Here is a 19695-nt window from a genome sequence, read left to right as displayed (position 1 = left end):
CCCATATTCTACATTACATTACAATAAACTACAATTAACTTCAGTCATGAGCAACATACGATGTTTTCTGCAAACACAATTTTCACCACTCGTTTTCCTCACAGCAGTGTATTGCAATTTTTATTAAGTTTGGACAAATTCAAGTGGAGAACTTTTATGGCTATACATGTAGATTAGGAAGGTCCATCAACAAAATTTGAATTAGTCGAAATAAAAATGCATTTTTAGGCTGTGACAGCAGAAATGTCTATTCACTTTTTCAGCACTTGCAAGGGGAGCTTTAGGGTGGATTTTTCTTTTACTACTTCTTTTAATTCTCATGAATATATTTATAGATATCATCTTCCTGTGTTCATATTGCCTTCCTACTGATATTTTTCATCATAAAAAAATTACAGAGTGCTTTCCTTTGAGGACGATTCCATGCTACATCATGTTTTTAAGTAAGCTTATAAAACAAAGCGTCTCACACAACTGTTGCAAGAGAAACCTGCCTTTTAAAAGAGAATGTTTGGAGGTAAACAGCTGCTAAATATAAATACATCCCTGCAAGGTGTTTTTTTATTCTCTTTATAATGTGATGAAAGGGCTTTCCTCTAAACCACCATCCAGCCGTTTTCTCCACTCTAACGTACCTGTCACAGTTCAGCGTTAAACCTCACTGTGAAACTGGATCACATCCACATCCACTTTGGACTGATGCCAAAGTCACAACATTGTCCATAATCATAGAGTTACCAGTTCAGTTACAATCAATATGTAGAACATATATCCCCTTATGCACTCACGCGCACACACACACACACACATACACACACACACACACACACACACACTGTACAAACACCTGGCCCTCCCTGTCTCCCCGTCTACTTTCTGCTGACAGGAAAGTCACAAGAACTTCCTCCTCAGACATTTCTAATCAGCATTTGGCTGTGCAATTAGCATATGGAAGTCCATTAGCATAGCGCAGGGCAATACCCAGCAACTCTCTGAAAAGCTGTTTGATAATTGAAGTCTGTGTGAAGTGTGTGTGATGCCACAGCGCTCAGTGTGTTTGTGTGTGTGTGTGCACGTGACAGATGGTTTGGAGAGGACACGAGTCTCTGCTGAGCGATACTGGAAGCTACAGAGCAGAGGAAAGAAGAGCAGGCTTGGGAATACTTACATTTGTGTTGTTTTCACTGCCTCTTCAAAAGCCTCTTTTACTGCAGCAGTTGTGGCCACTTAAGTTTTATTACGCCATTTTAGCACCTGAAGATGCATAGTCAAGTAATTCTGTATAAAGTTGGTCGAAACTACTTGTATTTTAATTATAAAGTATGATCAGTGAAAATAGTCTAAATTATTGAGCATTACATTTGCAAATTGTAGTGCTTTGGGCAAAAAGCCAAAAAGGAAAAAACACTGCAAAACCATAAACACTCACTCAACACAAAGCAGTTATTGCCGATGTTCCAACATTCGTGGGCCTATTTAATTGTTTACTGTTGTAATTTTCTTATTTTTATGAATAACTGGTCAAATAAACAATGTGACATCATGTGGAGCATAACATGAAGCTGTAATCTGTATCTGTTCATTTCACACAGTTTAGCTACCCACAAAATATACAAAATTGACTTGTATTTTACCCATGCACCTTGATTAATTAAATAATAAAGAATGATGCGTATTTAAACCCCACCTTCAAAACAAAAAGAAAAAACGAAGTGTAAACTGGCCATTTTGCATGCACTTTTAAAACGGCCCCTAACTTCAGCTCGTCGCCACAGCTCATCGACCATCACTTTAAAACATTGAGGCTTTGGTTGCAGCCTTCTTGCATTCATACTAACAATCAATAGTCTTATTTCATGCAGAAAACCATTATAATGGAGGCAAAGACATCAATTTCACAACTAGTCTCAGAATCCGTGCTTTACAGCGTTTTGCGTTATTGATTTTTTTTTCTTCTTACATTTATCATCAGCATTTGTCATCAGCATTAATCGGATAAAAAAAATGTAAGGTGTAGGGATCCAAACTGAAATGTGGGAATTCATCATGCATTGAATATTACAACCTGAATTGTATGTTTTATATGTTGTTTAAAAAATAAAGTGTTAACCACAAAAACTAGAATAGCAAAACCTGAAACCATGGTTAAATATGCAAGGGTGGAATTTTCCTTCAAGTGTACATATGCTAATGCTACTACTACACACAGTGCTGTTTGTACTACTGATGGTGGGGTGATGTCAGAGCTGCACACACCGACGGTTCTGTGTGACTTCCTCAAACCCAGTTCACCATACATCTGCAGCCGTGACCTCATTTAATCTCCGAGTTGTACGCATCCTCTCCAGGCGAGCCTGCCTCACAGCCATCAGCATCAAAGAGAGATTGGTAGTAGTGAGTCAGTCATCCATTATTCTGCTCTGGAAATGTGTGGAGCACAGAGAAAGAACACACACGAGTGGAGAGAGTATTGCTTTAACACATCTCTGCTTTCATACCTTTCATCTCGTACCTCTTTTTGCTCTCCACCTCCTCTCCGCCATTCAGCCCCTAGTGAGTCTCTCACCTCGTTGCCATTCCTCTCTGCTTCACTCCCACCTTTTCATTTTGGCTTCTCTAGCCTTTATCAATCCCCTCTCTCTGCATTTTATCTATCTATCTATCCTCCCTCCTCACTTTCCTGCCATCTCTGAGGTCTATTCATCTTCTGTTGTTTGTTGATTGGCTGCCTGTTTCTCTCTACCATGTGTCACACCCTCCATTAACTGAGGTCGTGGATAACTGCTCCTCAAAGTAAGCCAACAGCTCTCTCTCTCTCTCTCTCTCTCTCTCTCTCTCTCTCTCTCTCTCTCTCTTTCTCTTCTTTTTCCTCGCTTTTGTGTCCCCACACTAAGCCACCTATTTATGAAAAAGCTGTTTATGTGTAAAAGCAACCAGTGATCACACTTCTTCTTTTGATGTTGTTTTCTTGAAGATCTAACATTTCAAAGTTACTACATTTGTTTTCTTTTCCTAATTTGGTCGGCAGATCATAAAAGATTGCATTACAGCCGACATGTAAACAGGTGTCAGCAGGGTACTGAGGTCATGTTCTTGGTAATATTTCTGGAGATTTTACAGCTTGTTATGCTGAGTTTATATTTTATGATAACACACATTACAAACTGAATGTAGGGTTTCTTAAGGCTGATTCAAATCATTTAGACAAAATTAGTTAAATTTGTAGGCAAAAAAGAAAATTTAAATGAAAGGAATTTAGTACTTACCACTTAGAACAACATATTTTGCATCGGAGCATAATGTAGGGAGTTGGAGGAAAGTAGGAAGTAGAATATTGCAGAATATGTATTTGAAGATTTAAATGAAAATTAAATGCTTTTAATACTCTCAAAATTGTACTTAGTTTAGTTAGTGGCTGGTCAAAAATATCTCAGGTACATGAGGTTCTGAAGGATGTTCTGTCCGCTCTTGCTCGCCATCATCCCAGTGTTATACTACAGCCAAACACACATACACACTTGCGCTTCCATTTACAGACACGTTTTGTTTCTGTTTGTCCGACAACTGAATGATTTTAAACTAGTGGTTTGATCACAGCTCATAAATGCTACCAATTAAGCAGTATGAACAGTATTACCTGCGCTGCTGCACTGAAATACACATCAAATCGCCATTTTATGGCTGAGAACTCATCTGACAAAAGTAAAAAAACAAACAAACTTAAAGTGATTAAGTTTGTGTGATTAGCTTCATTTACATTTTGAATAAGTGTTCAGACAAAGTTAGAAAGATGGCTTCGTAATTTCACTGCCTGACCAAGCTTAAGTCGTTGTATTCCAAAAGCTTAATATTCCTTGTTTTTGAAAGGCTTAGTTTTCAAGTATGAAAAACCCCACTGGCTTAGTGTTGATGAAAGGACAAAACAGAGAGAAACAGATACATTTCCAGATGTTGCTGACTCAGTCTCAGTCTTGTGCTGTCAAAGTCAAATAAGGTCAGTGTGATGATGTCAATACTGTGGCTTTTTGGGAGGTAAGAGTCTGTCCTGGGTTTGAATCAGGTGTGATGTGATTCGTCCATCAGTAATAAAGGCTTTGCAACACTTTCAGCCTGACACTCGTGTAAATAGAAGAAAGAGGTACATTGCAGAGGTATGTCAGAGGTATGTATAGAGAGCAGCTTTAGGGCCATTCAGAATTTCAACACTGAAATCCAATTTCACACAAGTGACGGACAGTGAAGGAGGCATGGAGTCTGAATTAGAAATGGAGCAGAAGGAAGCAGAATGGCAAGTAAATGGACTCGGAGCAAAGAAAATCATGAATGAAATTCGAACACAGAGGGAAAGATATGCATTTTAATGTGTGCAGACACACACACACACACACACACATACAGACTGTGTCTTCCTAAGCAGATCATCAAAGAATCAAAGGCAGTCAATGTTTGAATTAGCCCTCTGTTCTTCATCCAGCCTGTGCCTACTTTCTAGTGTTCCTGATAATAGAGCGTCACAGACTATAACATGGAATTAAGCGGTTGTGATGAGTTACACTGTTATGAATCATTCTGTGTTGCATCTTTCTTTCTTTTTGGGCCTCTACTGTTGTGGTAAGAAAGGATAGTGAGTTAGAAGAGGGTGAGAGCTGGGGAGAGGAAGATTAAATAATGAATGCAAAGGGGAGGATGAAAGAGAGATTGAGAAGAGGGAAAAGGTAGAGGAAAGTGTGGAGTAGTAGGAGGGAAAGTTGCAGTAACAACAATGTGTGTGTGTGTGCGCGAGTATGTTAGCACATCTAACAGGAAAAGTGGGCTGTTTCATCATATAGTGGAACGCTAAGCCACTAAAATGAAAAGTACACAGACCTGAGCTGCAGTGCGTGCATGCTCATGTGCACACACACACACACACACACACACACACACACACACACACACACACACACTTTGTGACACATTGTGTCTGTTTTTGGCTCAGTATGTCACGTGTATTAACGTTTCTCTTGTTTTTTTTCCCCCCTCGTTTTTCTATTCCATCTTCCTGTTCCCGGTTTTCTTTTCCCTTTTCATCTTTTGGTGTGATACAATTTTCTGATCCTTCCATTTTTACCTTTTTCCCCATCCTACTTTCTTTCTTTAACTAATTTATTCTATCCCTACTTTTTCCTTCCTTCCTCCTCGCTTTCCTCCCTGATTTTCCCCACCTCCCTTCTGCTTCCCGGGACCCAGAGAAAGGTAACTGCTCTTCGTGGTGTGTTCAAGTGTGATCGTGCCTCTCCATTGTTTTCAGTAATCGTTGTGCCAAGACTCCCAACCCCCCCTTGTGCAATCACATCTGTCGCCTCAGGTATCAAATCAGTGGCTTTGCTTCGCCCAGAGACACTGTTGCTCTTTACAGGAGTGCAGCAGCACTACTGAAGGTCTAAATCACTGGTGTTAAATCATCAGCGAGCCAGACCGGCCACAGGCTATTTCCTATTAAGAGTTGCATGCTGTTTTATAGCATTTTGATCCCCCAGAGAGGGAACAGAAGTCATAAAAAAACCATTTGTAGTATGCAAGGCAAGGCCATTCATGCTGCTTTGGTGACACACTGCTCAAATGTCCCTGAACGAAGCGCACTGGACGCACACACACACACACACACATTTCACTGTACTTTTCTTTCTGGCCAAAGGCGCAGAGCATTATCGACCCAAAGTGTGTGAGCACACAATTAAGCAGAGGAGACAGTCCGGATAATGGACTCATAAACACAAAGAGCCCGCTTTGATAAATGCCATATTTCTGTTTGTGTCTATGGTTATTTGGGAGTGTGCAGTGTGTGTGTGTGTGTGTGTGTGTGTGTGTGTATATCAGCTGCATCTGGTGACACTGCCATCCAGTTGGCTTCTCTGCATGTCCCCACTCCCCTCTTTCACTCTGCTTTGTCTGTTCACTCAATCATTTCAGTCCTGCCTGGAAACATATCCACCTACATTTTTGTTGTGCAGCTTGTCTCACCTGTTAATGAGGAAGAAATGTGTCTTTCTTTCATCTGTGTGTGTGTGTGTGTGTGTGTGTGTGCGTGCGTGCGTGCGTGCGTGTGTGTGTGTGCATGTGTGTGTGTGTGTGTATAGTATCTCTCACAAGCTGTGTTTCATCTCCCACCCACTTAGTACAGAAGGTTTCTTTCCTGGTGGAGCTTCCTCCCTCAGTCTCACCCTCATACTCTCCATGTTTTCCCCATGTGGCACCACTGTGAAGCGCTCAGCACATAGTTTCCTCGGGCACTGGGACACACATCTGCCTTCCCGTATGCTTATGTGTGCCAACCTCTACTTTCTGTTCAGGAAAGACTATGGATAGAAAAAAAACTGTTGTTTACAGAGCAACAGCACACAACATGCCACACGTTAAAGGGGCTTTAAGTAATCTATTTATCAAAGAAACTTTGACTGCCGTACAAGAAATTGCAGCCATACCCTTAAAGCTTATGACAGAGATGTTGATACACAAATAATGAAGCAACATTTCCACAATAAATGAGGACGCTAATTAGAGCAGAGCACTAACAAGAAATAGGTAAATATATCATGATGCAAAATGGGGTAATACTGTTGTGTGTTGTCATTTTTGAAATTTCTTGCAATTCATTTTGCTGGCTCTTTATTGCATTGTTGAACAGCTGACCGCAAACAAGTGCAAAGAGGGGGGATGGAACGTTTTAGTTTCCTTTTTGATGTTTGCAAAGAGTTACCTCCTGACAACACATATAGAATAAAGAAAAAAGATTTGAAAAAGCCCACTCCAAATCAACAGTTCTTGATGAGGGGAATGAGAATAAAATGTGGGCTCAAATCCTGGGTGGGCTTTCAAATTGACAGTAATATACAATACAATATTAGATATTTCAAGAGGCTGCTGATAATGCCAAAATTGAACCCAACAAACTCAAAAAAAATACTGAAGAGAATGTAAAATATAGATTTGGCAATCATATCCACATATGCTATGTGCCCTCTGGGAAGATCTGTTTAATCTAACAGAAAAATGCAACAATGTCTAAAGGACGCACTCCAAGGAGTCATACCAGGAGGCTTTGAGAGGAAGACTATAATCTATTTGCTGAAAAACCAGCTAGTAGCAGTGTGATAACATTAAGTGGATACAATCTGACTCTCCCACATACAATATATGGAATGAAGTAGACATTTGTTCCATCCCATAACACTTATGAGATGGAACAAATGTTATTAAGAGGAATTTACAAAGAGATAGTATTCAGTGATGATACCATTAATGCAGTGAGGTTATTTATCATGTTTTGTTTTTTTCTTAGCCCTAAATAACCACAAATTGTTCTCTCCCATCTCCCTTATCAGACACACATATACACCAATTACATCATGCCACATGATAAAACAATTCCTTGTTGAGGTTAGCAAACTGCTTTCTTTTTTTATTGATTTTATTTAAAATGATTGGTATTTTTCTCCATCACTTCATTTTGATATTTATTGTGGTTTGTTCATTTACGTCTCCTTCCACATACGTATAACATTAGAGGGCAGCTGGGGAATGTATAAAGAAACTGAAATTTGAATATATATATACATGTAAACACACTGGAAGATAACCCATCTGGTGTGGTTTAATTACTGAATCATCTCTATTACAGGACAACAGAGATTCTTACTTGCTGCCCCTTTAACAAAGCAAAAATGTTTGGTACATCTGCTGTAGAGGTGCATCAAGGTATCTTGTGTTTGTTTATTGCATTAGAAAGTCATGTGTCTTCTGTCCGTGTTTCAGGGACTTTGCCTATGTGGCGAGAGACAAAAACACGCGGGTGCTGAAGTGCCACGTGTTCCGATGTGATACCCCTGCCGCAGCCATCGCCACAAGTCTCCACGAAATCTGCTCCAAGGTGGGTGTCATTACCGCAGCTGCCTCCGCATGAATGAGCTTATCTGGTGCTCTAAAACAAGCTATCAAGCTTTAATCAGAGTGACTTTTGAAAAGAGAAAAAAACTCTTTTCTGCTGATGCAGTTATCCAAAGGTACTTTTTAAGGTTGTACCTTAGATGCTACCCCTACATGCATGTTATAGAAGAACTAATAGCAGTGCAAGAGACAAGATTTATGTTATCTTTTACTTGAGAAGTAAGAACTGAAGAGAGAGATAGAGGGAATGTTTAAGAGCCTTCACAGTGAGGAGAGGAGATAAGATTCAGGTTACAGAGCAAAAAATTAGTTTTTGTGTGTGTGTGTGTGGGGGGGGGGGGGTTACACATAAATATATGTAATGGGAAATACCTGGTAAATACAACAGGGTCACATCATATTTCCAGATTTTACGCATTGATGATCACCTGACCCACACCACAGTAGGCTCATGCACATCTGATTATAGGATGCAGTAAACCTGCCTGAAAACAGATGTGGTTCTGAGATGTCCATTCTCAGCACAAAGTCTAAGACCCAAATTCCAGCAAAATACCCACAACTCACTTTGCAATGCTTCTTCTGAATGAACCTTCCATCTGTTTGCACCTCTCCTCCCATTGGTGCACTGTACACCATAATACTACGAAAACAGGCAAAGAGCTCAAGGTGAGGAAAATACCACACTGCGAGTATGCCGAACATAATCATTTGGGCCTGTTGTGGATCAGTCCTTATGATGTATTCCACATATGGCCCCTTTCGCTTGGCAGAAGAATTTGCTCAGATCCTCAGAAACAGATTCTCCTGCTGGCGGCTTTCATCAGGGTCAATGTTGACATTGTACAGATCAGCAGGTCTTCTGCCAGCTGCAGCTCCATCATATGAATAAGTGGTGGCTGTAGCTGAGTAGTAGTGTCTGAATCTTCATCACTTAAAGGAGCAGTGCCTGAGACTCCATCATGTAAGTCAAAGATGGCTAAAGCCCTGTCATCATACATAGCACTGGTCTCTTCTACTGGAACAAATAGTATCAGAATCTATGTAGTTTGAACCACTGAGAACTGAGGCTCTATCAAAGGCCACAGCAGAGGCTAAAACTCAGTCATAGTTTTCATCAGTGGCTAAATCTTCCTTACTGGAACCAGCACTGTCTGATGCTCCATAATATGATATATTAGTAGCAGTTTAAGCCCTGTTGCAACCTGCCTATATGTCAGCTTCATGGACACCAGGTACCACTGTGACCAACCTGTAGGCAATGCCATTTTATCTTTGTCTACTTGTTTCAGTTATTATCTGAATTGTATTCCCCAGATTTCTGAATAGATGATTAAAGTTGAGAAGCCCTGACATTTTGACTGAAATATGAAATACATTCAGCAATATTAAGGAATTAACTAGAAAATGCATTTCCTGCAGAAAATGCTTGTGAATGCTGAAAAGCTAAATTGCTAGAGCAAAACTGGATTGCTGGCATAATTGCGTAAGAAGAAGATGAATTAGTAATAATAGTGGGAAAAGTGGGAATGGTTTTAATTAGTAATTTAATTAGTATTAGCATTTCATTGAAATGTTTAATAGTACCAATAATGTATTAAACAAAAGTGGAATATTTAAGTTTTTTTTTTTTTAAACGAAAAGTCATCGTATAGCATGTCGAAAAATCATAATATAGGTATGTCAAAAAAGTGATAAAAAATCATATTATAGCATGTCGAAAAAGTGATGAAAAAGTCTTAATATAGTATGTTAAAAGTCATAAAAAAAGGTCATAGTGAGGTATGTCCAAGATAGTATGTCGAAAAAAGTCATAGTATAGTATTTTGAAAAAAGTGATAACAAAGTCATTGTATAGTATGTTGAAAAAAAGTATTTAACACACTGAGATATTTACGAAGTTTGAAATGTAGTGGTTGGACGTTGTGTTTATTGTTTAACATTACTGAGGATAGAAAATGAAAAACTCTGTATCACAGCAGTGGATTGATCCTTCAACCTCAGATTGTGATCTATCTATTCAGGCAACATCTTATCTTGGTGAGCTATAGACCTTTTTCATAGAAGACATTTTGACTTGTCATAGTAGGAAAAGCACATCTGAAATTGATAACCTTAACGATGGCTCGATTCCATCAAGTGTCCCAGTAAGCTATTTTCAGTGAGTCAGCATGCACAATACCAGGGCCTCTCCTAAGTGGAATGAAGCCATCATTAATGGTTTTGAATACACCAGTACTTTTCCTACTATGACATGTATACATGTCTGCCGTGAAAAAGGCCTACTCCTAAGGCTTAGAGTTTGCTATTTTGTTTGATTATTTGTTGTTCACAAAAAAAGTACATGTATGTCCAAAAAAGTGATATAAAAGTAATAGTATGGTATTTTGAAAAAAAATCAAGGTATAGTATGTCAAAAAAAGTGATAAAAAAGTGATAGTACAGCATGTCAAAAAAAAACATCATGAAAAGGACCTGCCCAGACTGGGCAGCATATGTCGAAAAAAAGCCATTATAAAAGTCATAGTATACTATGTTGAAAAAGGTGATAAAAAATTCATATAGCATGTTGCAATTGCAAGTGAAATAAAAGTCATAGTATGGGATTTAGAAAAAAAATCAAGGTATAGTATGTCAAAAAAGTGATGAAAATGTCACAGTATAGCATATCAAAAAAAGGCGTAGTAGAGTAAGTCGAAAAAAGTGATAAAAAAAGTCATAGTAAAGCATGTCGATAGAAACATCGTGAATAGGACCATCAGCACGGACTGGGAATCAAACATGGGTCAGAGACTGCAGTGACTATTTGCTGGTTGTTTATTGGAGCTGTGCTTACCACTGAGTCACTGTGCAACCAAAGGAATTATGTTGGAAACAGTTATAGCATAGTTGTCAAAAAAAGCCATTAAAAAGTCATAGTATAGCATGTTGACAAAAAGTGACAAAAAAGTCATAGTATAGCATGTAGAAAAAAAACGTCATGAAAAGGACCTGATTATTGATATATAATTTGTGTGGATAAAGTTAAAAAATGTGCGCATATCAGCGATTTGAAAAACTGGTATGCTTTGTCCAGAAATGTTGAGGATGTTTAACAAGGGTTGTCATTGAAGGAATGCTTCATTATTATTTGGAGGCTCACTGAGCCAAAAGTCCTATTGCTTAAATGAGCACATTGGCTGAAAGTTGACGTATACTATGGTTTGAAGTATAAATGGTGTAAAGAGAAAGTTTTAAGACGATGTTCTTTCTCCTCTGCACTGTAGCTGTGACATCACAACACACTCAGCAGCCCTTAAAACGCAGAAAAAGCCTAAAGAAGCACTAAACTTAAACAGTGGTAACACAAAAACTGTAAAATATATCAAAAAGCTGAATCATTTTCTAATAGCTGAAGGTTTGTTGTGAATAGTTTAAAGTGAATTACGTCTGTAGGTGAAAGTATGTGGGAGGAGTAGCATTTAGAAGTGGAAGAAGCCTGAAGAAGATTTACATGTAAAGATTGCTGCATTGACTTTCAATGTATAAAAATATTTTAAAAACTATAAATGGTGGAGAAAAGTTGACTACAAGCACAGATGTCCTTAAAGAGCTGAACATTTTGATATTTTAATGGTTTTTGTAGCTGAAAGTATGCAGAAGTAGTAGGCAACCAAAAATTGTACGGAAGAATCTGATAACAATATTGTGAGTGCTGCTGAATCAGCATTCACACAATTAGAGTAATCAGTTTCTTGTAAGGAGATTTGTTGATGGGTGTAGTAGTATATTATTTGCATGTAAACAAATTTTATGATTGTTTTGAACTTCTTGGACTTGCTTGACACATCACTGTGGTACACTTCTGTACACAAAGATAAACCAGCCTGTCCTTAGTCCAGCAGTGACCTTGTAACAGATGAATATACCTGGAACTACAGATCTTCTCCCTAAGAGACATGTTGACCCATTTAGAGAGGACATTTTTATTTCTCCTGTTACTGTAATTTCTTCGTATCACATACCCTGAATTGAAGGAAGATCTGTGTGTCTGTATTTTTGTAGTTCTGTGTGTGTGTGTGTGTATGTGCGTGCGTGTGTGTGACCATGACTCTTCACACCGTATATTTTAAACAGAGTGGTAGTTTTGTCTTTTCTGCAGCGGAGAAACGTGGTGACCTGAGTCTTGCAGTTGCGCAGCGGGCTTTCTTTCTTTGTGTGTGTGGGTGTGTATGTGGGGGGGGTGCGTCTTCTTGCATGTTCCCCTGTGTGCAGAGTTGCAGACTCACCATAGACTTTGATAAATGACACCTACAATTAATCAAGTATCGGTAACAGGTTGAGTGCAGCAGCTCAGTGCAGAGGCCATGCAGAATATTCAACACTTTTTAAACAGTATGTACACTGCAGCAGAAGAGCAAAGAAAAGAGAGAGAGAGACAGTTTCTTTCTTTTTAGATAGCTGAATTTAATATATAATTTGGAAGACAAGGTTTTAAAGGATAAGGCTGGTAATATTTAATATTTTTCTTATTGTAGTAAAATCCCATAATAAGACCAAAACCAACAATAAATGGATCTACTTACAAGTAATACCTGTGTAGCCAAAGCCCGTAACAGCTTATTCCTTTGTGCCATACAGCTCCATTGTTGTCCAACAACTATTAAAAACACATCAGTAAGCTACACCGTTATATATTCGTCAAAAATGATTAATACGAGCCCTGTAGTTTATTCTGAGTCAATCTACATACTCCGTCACTAGCGCACCAATATGGCTGAAAATAGTTCCCAATAAACACAGTTTACTTTTGTTTGAATAACAGTTGCTAACAACCACAGTGCCAAGCTTTTTTAGGAAATTACCATTTTGAAAAAAAATTATATATTTGTTACCGGTTTTTAAAGATATACATCTTCAGTAGAAACAAATGTGTTGAGGAAGTCGTTAAGTATTGAGAAAAGGAGGAACATATTGTTGGTTTTGGTCTTTTCATGGAATTAGTTGACAATAACAAAAATATATAATATCACGTATTATCGTTTAAATTGTGTTATTATTTCTTATGCTTATTTGTGAGACAATCTAAGCTTATTTGACCGCTGTTGTGTCCATTCAACCACGTCTTTTTTTCTCTTCTTATCTTATCCCATTATGATCGCTTTTGTCTTCTTTCTTTTTTTCTCGCCTCTCTTCTCTTTCTTCCCCTTCCTTTCTTCTCTAGATTATGGCTGAAAGAAAAAGTGCCAAGGCTGCAGCTAGCAGCTCCTCCCAGACCGGCTCTGATGTACCCCTACAAGGTATACACACACACACACACACACACACACCACACACACACACACACACCAACACACACCACACACACACACACACACACACACATGCACATATCGTTTTCTTTCAGTTTTCTTCTTTAGTAGTTCCCTCATGAGAGAATTGGATTTGTCAGCCGTGTGTTATCTTCCCTGATGTGATTTCTTGTCTCACATTACAGCATTCCTTCACATCTGAAACCATATACAGTATATGTGTTTAAAAAAAATAACCTTATCGCCTCAGGAGCGACTGTGAACATTTGTTAATAGAAAAGATAACAGTGTGTGGTTCAGTTACACACAGATAATGCTGACTTCAGAACAACTCGCTTCACAATCACTGAGTGTTATCCACCAAGCACTAATTCTATTCACCGTTTCCCATTTCGCTAAGTCCCACCGCTTGTTCCTCACAGTCCCAAGTAATTATAGGAAGAAAGAGAAAAAGCGCCTGCACAATTCACCCTCCACTTTAACTTCAGCTGGTGTGTGTATCTGCTGAGCGTGGGGGAAAGGAGCTCCAACATCAGAATATAAAAGGACTATATTGGCTCTTCACTTACAGAGGCAGTCGACCTCATTAAAACCCAATTAGTGTTTCTTTCAGGCGAGGCCTGGTGCTCCACGGCTCATCCCAACCCCAGGATCAAAGAACTTATTGGTGAAACATCCCTCACATATTTTACTGAGCTCACAGTCTTTTAACTGAAATAAAACAGTTGGTATCCAGTGAGAGAGACCAGTCCATGAGCTCTAGAGGTCCAGTGGATGGAAAACAGTTCTTGTTCTTGCCTGGAATCAATCTCTTCAGGGTAGCTGGGAGTGCGCAGTCCTGTGTTGGGACACATTTGAGGAGATTAGCCCCGAATTGTTTTGGATGAGCGCCAATAACAGGATAATGGCCCTACTGTCCTCATCTGATCTCGTCTGCCTGAGCTCTACTTTAAATATGGAATGAATGTATGAAAACCTCTTATTCATCATTCATGTAACTACTATTTTCAAAGCTTTAGCAGTTCATACTGAATGTGTAAGATATTAGGGACTTTTTTCATGGAGTACACTGATGAGGTGAATCCAGGCTAAAGCCATTACCTCTGATTGATTTCCCTTATTCAGTCCATACTGACCACATGGAAGATGAGCTTATGATGAATTGTTAATCTCTGAAATCCGTTAATTAAGATGTGGATTGTGCAAAATGGGCTGAATGTCAAAATGAGGAAAATGTCATATGTAGGCTGGTTTATCTCTATTTAAAGTAAGTGACCTCCAGCAGTTTAACTTCTCACCTTGATAAAGTGATGAGCAGGTGTACTACAGGACACTGTGACATCACTTTTGGGTGTAGTAACAGGTGCAACAAAGCACACCCAACCACATACGGCTATGTTTAGGGGTGAGAAGGGCTTGAAACTTCAAAACACAGCTCAGCACAACTAAACTCAGCCTGCTGTTAAGTCACCCTTTAAAGCCATTACTTTAAAGTCATTATGTATACAATTTTTAAATGATTATAGCATCTTTCAAAGTCAGAACTTTTTCAAATTGTACACATAGTGGCTAGAGGTGTTGAAATTAATCAAATAATCGATGCATCGAATAGTGGACATGGACAATGCTGCATCGATAATCTGCAGGCTCATAATTGATTTTTTCTTTTTACAATTTAATGTAGGCCTAACAACATTTCTGTTTACATATTCTGTTATGTTTTGCACATTCAGGAAGTGCCATGTGCTCAGTGCTGTAGTTTTATGTATCCAATTTATTTAGTATTAGAGCACTGCAGAAGTTTTTTTTTTTAAGCTTGAAAAGCTATTAATTAAATATCCTACATGGCTTTAATAGAAAAGTTTATTTGACGCATCGTGATGCATCGAGAAATTGAATCGAATTGAATCGCTGACATGATAATCGTAATCGAATCGAATCGGGAGCTCACACCTCTAATAGTGGCGTTAAAAAATGCAATTGTAATTTACCTGTGTGATATATTTTTGTATCTGGTTATTTATCATTTCATTCAAAACATTTTTGGGGCATTTTGTGTTAATGGGTGCAAACAGCACCCATGGTCAGCACCTTAAACTCTTAGGTACCCCTAAAATCAAGGTTTTCATATACCAGTTATACTTTACAGATCTTGTTGGGTTTGTATATAAATAGTTACCACTAAACTGAATGTGTCATTCAACAATAATGACCATTTCCTTTTGACTCAATAATAATTAATTCCATGTTGCAATTGGTTTTTATTTTTTAAATCCATGTTGACTAGCCAAACATCATATACTGTAGTTAATAACTAATGTCACCATGTTGTAGGTGATTCTTCAGTTGTGCCCTTTTTAGTACTGTGTTGGATTTCTATAATGTTGTCATTTAAAACATTGGAGGATTAACAACCTTTAAACTGTGCAGTTAAAAAATGTAACCCAGTTTAGTGTTTAGCATTTACCTTGTCAGAAGTCATCTCAAGCTAAAGCAGCTAATTGCATGGTGTGTTAATGGCGAGGTCCTGAGGGTAAGTGATGTTAACTTCATGGCTGATTGAGATGCAGGTGATACAACATCTTTGATCATCCCCATTCACTCATCCTTTCTGCCTACAGGCACAGCTGGGTTTTCATGTAGAAAAAGTCCAGCATGCTTGTGTGTGAACAGATTTTTCATGCCCTAATCATGTCAACAGCACCCTAAAATATTAAAATATTCACCAGTGTTTGTTTATTTCCCAAGTTTAAGCCAATTATTATGTGTGAACTTTACTTTTGGAACTTCACGTTAGATGTGAATGATAAAATTCCCTGTAGGCACTCTGTGCGTGTGTGTTTTAATGTGTGTGTGTGTGTGTGTGTGTGTGTGTGTGTGTGTGTGTGTGTGTGTGTGTGTGTGTGTGTGTGTGTGTGTGTGTGTGTGTTTTCTCTCTGCAGAGTTTCCCATGCCAAAGACTGAGTTGGTGCAGAAGTTCCATGTGCTGTATCTGGGCATGACGTCTGTGTCTCGCCCCATAGGTAAACCTGAACTAATACTGAAAAACACACATCTCAACACGTCCTGCACTGTCTCACTGCTCAGGCTCCCCTGTGTTTTGTCCTCAGGTATGGACATCATCAATGGAGCCGTAGAGAATCTCCTGTCCTCCACAGGCAAAGAGGACTGGACTCCTGTCATACTGAGTATTGCTGACACCACACTGGCTGTCATCAAAGAAAAGGCAAGGGACCTTTTGCTGCTGTCCTGAGGAGTAACAGATAAATAAAATATGTGAATGTGCTTGTAGATTAGAAAGGTAGATCTAATACACGTGTGTCAAACTCAAGCTGTGTCAAAATCCGGCCCTTTGCCGATTTTGATCCGGCCCACATTTCAATATAGGTTCACAATAAATTTTGACCCATTTTTGGTGCTTTTTTCAATGCTATAGGCACGTTTCCCGACATTTTTGCCCCTTTTTCTGATGTTTTTGCCCCTTTTTCTGACGTTTGTGGTGCTTTTTTAGACAATATTGGCACTTTTTTCTATGATGGCTAAGCAACTTTTTTTCTGACTTTTTGGGGGCTTTATGTGGACCAACCAAAGGGAGAAAGCTATATGAGACATGAAATAATGCAGTCAAAATATTTATACATACATGTCTGGCCCTTAATGTGATTCTCATTTTCCAGTCTGGCCCTTAGTGAAATTGAGTTTGACACCTCTGATCTAATAGATCAGAGTGTAGCACGGATCTAATTCTTCTCTTGGCTGTGTGCGCAGGAAGAGGAAGAGGAGGTGTTGGTGGAGTGTCGAGTCCGCTTCTTGTCCTTCATGGGCGTGGGACGAGACGTGCACTCATTTGCCTTCATTATGGACACTGGGAGCCAGCATTTCCAGTGCCATGTTTTCTGGTGCGACCCCAACGCAGGCAGTGTCTCTGAGGCTGTGCAGGCAGCATGCGTGGTAAGTTCATAATTCTTCTGCTATGAAATATGTAATATGTTGTTGAATTGTCACTATTCCGAAAGGAATATTAAAACGTTTTGTTTACACTTTACTTGAAGATATCTACATAAGAGTGACATGAGACTGTCATGAACATGTCATAAACATTATAAACAAGTCATAAACGTTAATGACATAACACTTCTTTTAGTAAGTGTCAGAATGGTATTAACCTGGAGTCCCGGTCTCTGTCACAATAATCATATATGTGATGTTTTAGGCGTATTGGCAGACATCCATTTATAATGTAGGCAATGGCATATAAAGAGCCTTTTTTCCATGTCCACTGAAGTTTCTCAGCTTGCACTCTTGTGTGGTCCAGATAGCTTTGCAAAAACAAAATTTACTTTTATACTTGTGAGTGCTTTTGCCATCTCTGGCTAAGAGTTAGATGAGAAGATCGATACTGCTCTCCTCATGTCTGAGAGCCCAAAACCCAAATGATAAAAACTCATCTAGTCCTGTCCTCCTCTTCCTCAGCTGCGGTATCAAAAGTGTCTGGTGGCACGACCGCCCTCCCAACGCGCTGGCTCCTCATCCTCGCCCTCTGCGGACACGGTGACACGCCGAGTGACCACCAGCGTGAAGCGTGGCGTCCAGTCTCTCATAGACACTCTGAAACCCAAGAAACAGCCATCGGAACTCCCCCAGCAATGACCGTCACCAGTGACCACGACACCCTCCCAGCCGACACCTCACACACGATCGCCACGGCAACACCTAGTCAGTACCAGCCATGGTAACCAAACGATGTACATACATGTTAACAAACACCACCGCAGATGAAGGAAAGAAGAACGATCCTCCAGTAAGCCTGATGATAATGAAAAACTATGACAAGAAAACAGATCTGTTTCATGAGGAGGAATGGAAAAGCTGGAAGTCACTGGTTGAACTTTGACCTTTGAACGCTGCTGTGTCCAAGTGGAAACCACCTGCTGGCTTCACTGGCCCTTACTTTATGTGGATTTATGGGACTGGATAAATTATTTGATGAAGCAGACAGGACACAGGACAACCCAGAAGAAAAAGATCACATTTCTATTAATAGCCTGGTCTATGGAACCACTCACTGGTTTACTCCCATTGTCTTTCATGCTCTGTCCCTTCCTGTTAAAACAGTCATCAGCACAGTGAGAGCGCCTGGACTGGACGCCTGAAACGCCAAGCTATGGACGCCTTCCAGGACAGACAAGGTGTCAACTTGCTGTCATGGCATTTTAACAGATGAATAAGAAAAAGAAGAAAAAAACAAGACCAGACAGACAAGACCTGCCAACACGCTCCCTCCCACCAAATGGCATACAAATATTTTGATCCCTTCGATGTGTGTTAAGACTTGAAACTAACAAAAAATTCAACATCTCCTTCGAGGATGAATGAATGAAGTGACTGTATTGATGATGTGTATGTAAATGACTGTACGTAGGAAGAGAGACTTTAGGGCACAGCAAATTGTAGATATAAGGGTGAGATGAAGTGTTGGCGACAAACGAGACAGATGTGTTGATTTTGCATGTTTTCTTGATGGGAAGTGTTTTATGTTGACGAGTTTAAAAAGGGTCTCAGTACTTAGCACAAGTCATCTCCACCTTACCAGGACTGGATTTACACTGGCACAAAGATCTGGCCTATTTCGGACCCACAGCTGAATAAAAGGTTATTCCCTGCCCCATTTACAGAATCACAATTTAGTCAATCAATGTATTTTTAATTCCATTCCTTGATGTGTCGATCAGCAAAAGAAAGATAACCGTTTTTAAAGTATTTAGAAGCTTTTAATTAGTTAAGATTGTAATTTGTTAGCATATATCATAAAGAAACTGAGTTTAAAAGCTCAAGAATGTTACGTTGCTTATGTTCAGACTTAATAACAATTTCCTCAGGAATCTTTATGCATACACCCAAGATTTATGTGGCAGCAAGAAAGATGGCAGATGTGAGGCACTCGTGGCTTTCTGAACACTGGTGCACAATAGTGTTTCCCCTGCTTGGACAACATGGAAAGATCAAATATGTGCCACACAGTAAGGCTTAACTATATGTTCTCTTCATCAGTAAATCCAGCCAGTCTACTCCCACATTCTCTCACACACACACATTCTCTCACACACACACACTCTCTAAATAAAAGTCTGCTGTCACTGCTATCAAAACCTTGATACTGCTCCTACGGCTCGTGGCCAGTACCTGCACTCCACATAAACTCTATGAATGCAGTCCGATCGAAATGAAAAAGACACACACAAAAAAAAATACAAGAAAGATGCTGTAAATCATTTCAGTTCTGTTCTTCACTCATCTCTACACCATGTGAATGTAATCTGTTGTGACAATAAATGCATTACCAAAAGAGACAGGAGTAGCTTCTTGAATATGTCCTTCAGCTGTGCAGGTCAGTGGAGCCCTCTGTAATAGCTATTCATCATATAGTGACATTGAAATGATATTAGTCCAGCCCTTTAAATATATGCGGTTTGATTAG

The 19695-nt window shown here is 39.3% G+C and overlaps 1 protein-coding gene across 7 annotated transcripts in view; it reads left to right on the top strand.

Annotated features, from left to right (window-relative positions):
- Nucleotides 1–19565, top strand: part of LOC120566455 (amyloid-beta A4 precursor protein-binding family B member 2) — a 40676-nt gene extending 21111 nt beyond the window's left edge. For 2 of the 7 annotated variants that reach the window (XM_039812928.1, XM_039812931.1), the window contains 7 exons: nucleotides 5230–5235; nucleotides 7795–7909; nucleotides 13130–13205; nucleotides 16160–16240; nucleotides 16328–16443; nucleotides 16986–17168; nucleotides 17691–19565. In XM_039812928.1, coding sequence (XP_039668862.1) covers nucleotides 5230–5235; nucleotides 7795–7909; nucleotides 13130–13205; nucleotides 16160–16240; nucleotides 16328–16443; nucleotides 16986–17168; nucleotides 17691–17867 — 754 coding nt within the window. In that variant the 3' untranslated portion in view covers nucleotides 17868–19565. Of the gene's footprint in view, nucleotides 1–2770; nucleotides 2794–5229; nucleotides 5236–7794; nucleotides 7910–13129; nucleotides 13206–16159; nucleotides 16241–16327; nucleotides 16444–16985; nucleotides 17169–17690 lie in introns of all 7 variants that reach the window. The other 5 variants (XM_039812926.1, XM_039812927.1, XM_039812930.1 and 2 more) reach the window with 4 other exon arrangements.
- Nucleotides 19566–19695: the final 130 nt, after the last annotated feature.

The sequence above is a fragment of the Perca fluviatilis genome, chromosome 10, assembly GCF_010015445.1.
Source record: "Perca fluviatilis chromosome 10, GENO_Pfluv_1.0, whole genome shotgun sequence".
NCBI lineage: Eukaryota > Metazoa > Chordata > Actinopteri > Perciformes > Percidae > Perca > Perca fluviatilis.
Note: the sequence above shows the minus strand (reverse complement) of the source record. Positions and strands in the feature narration are given on the sequence as shown.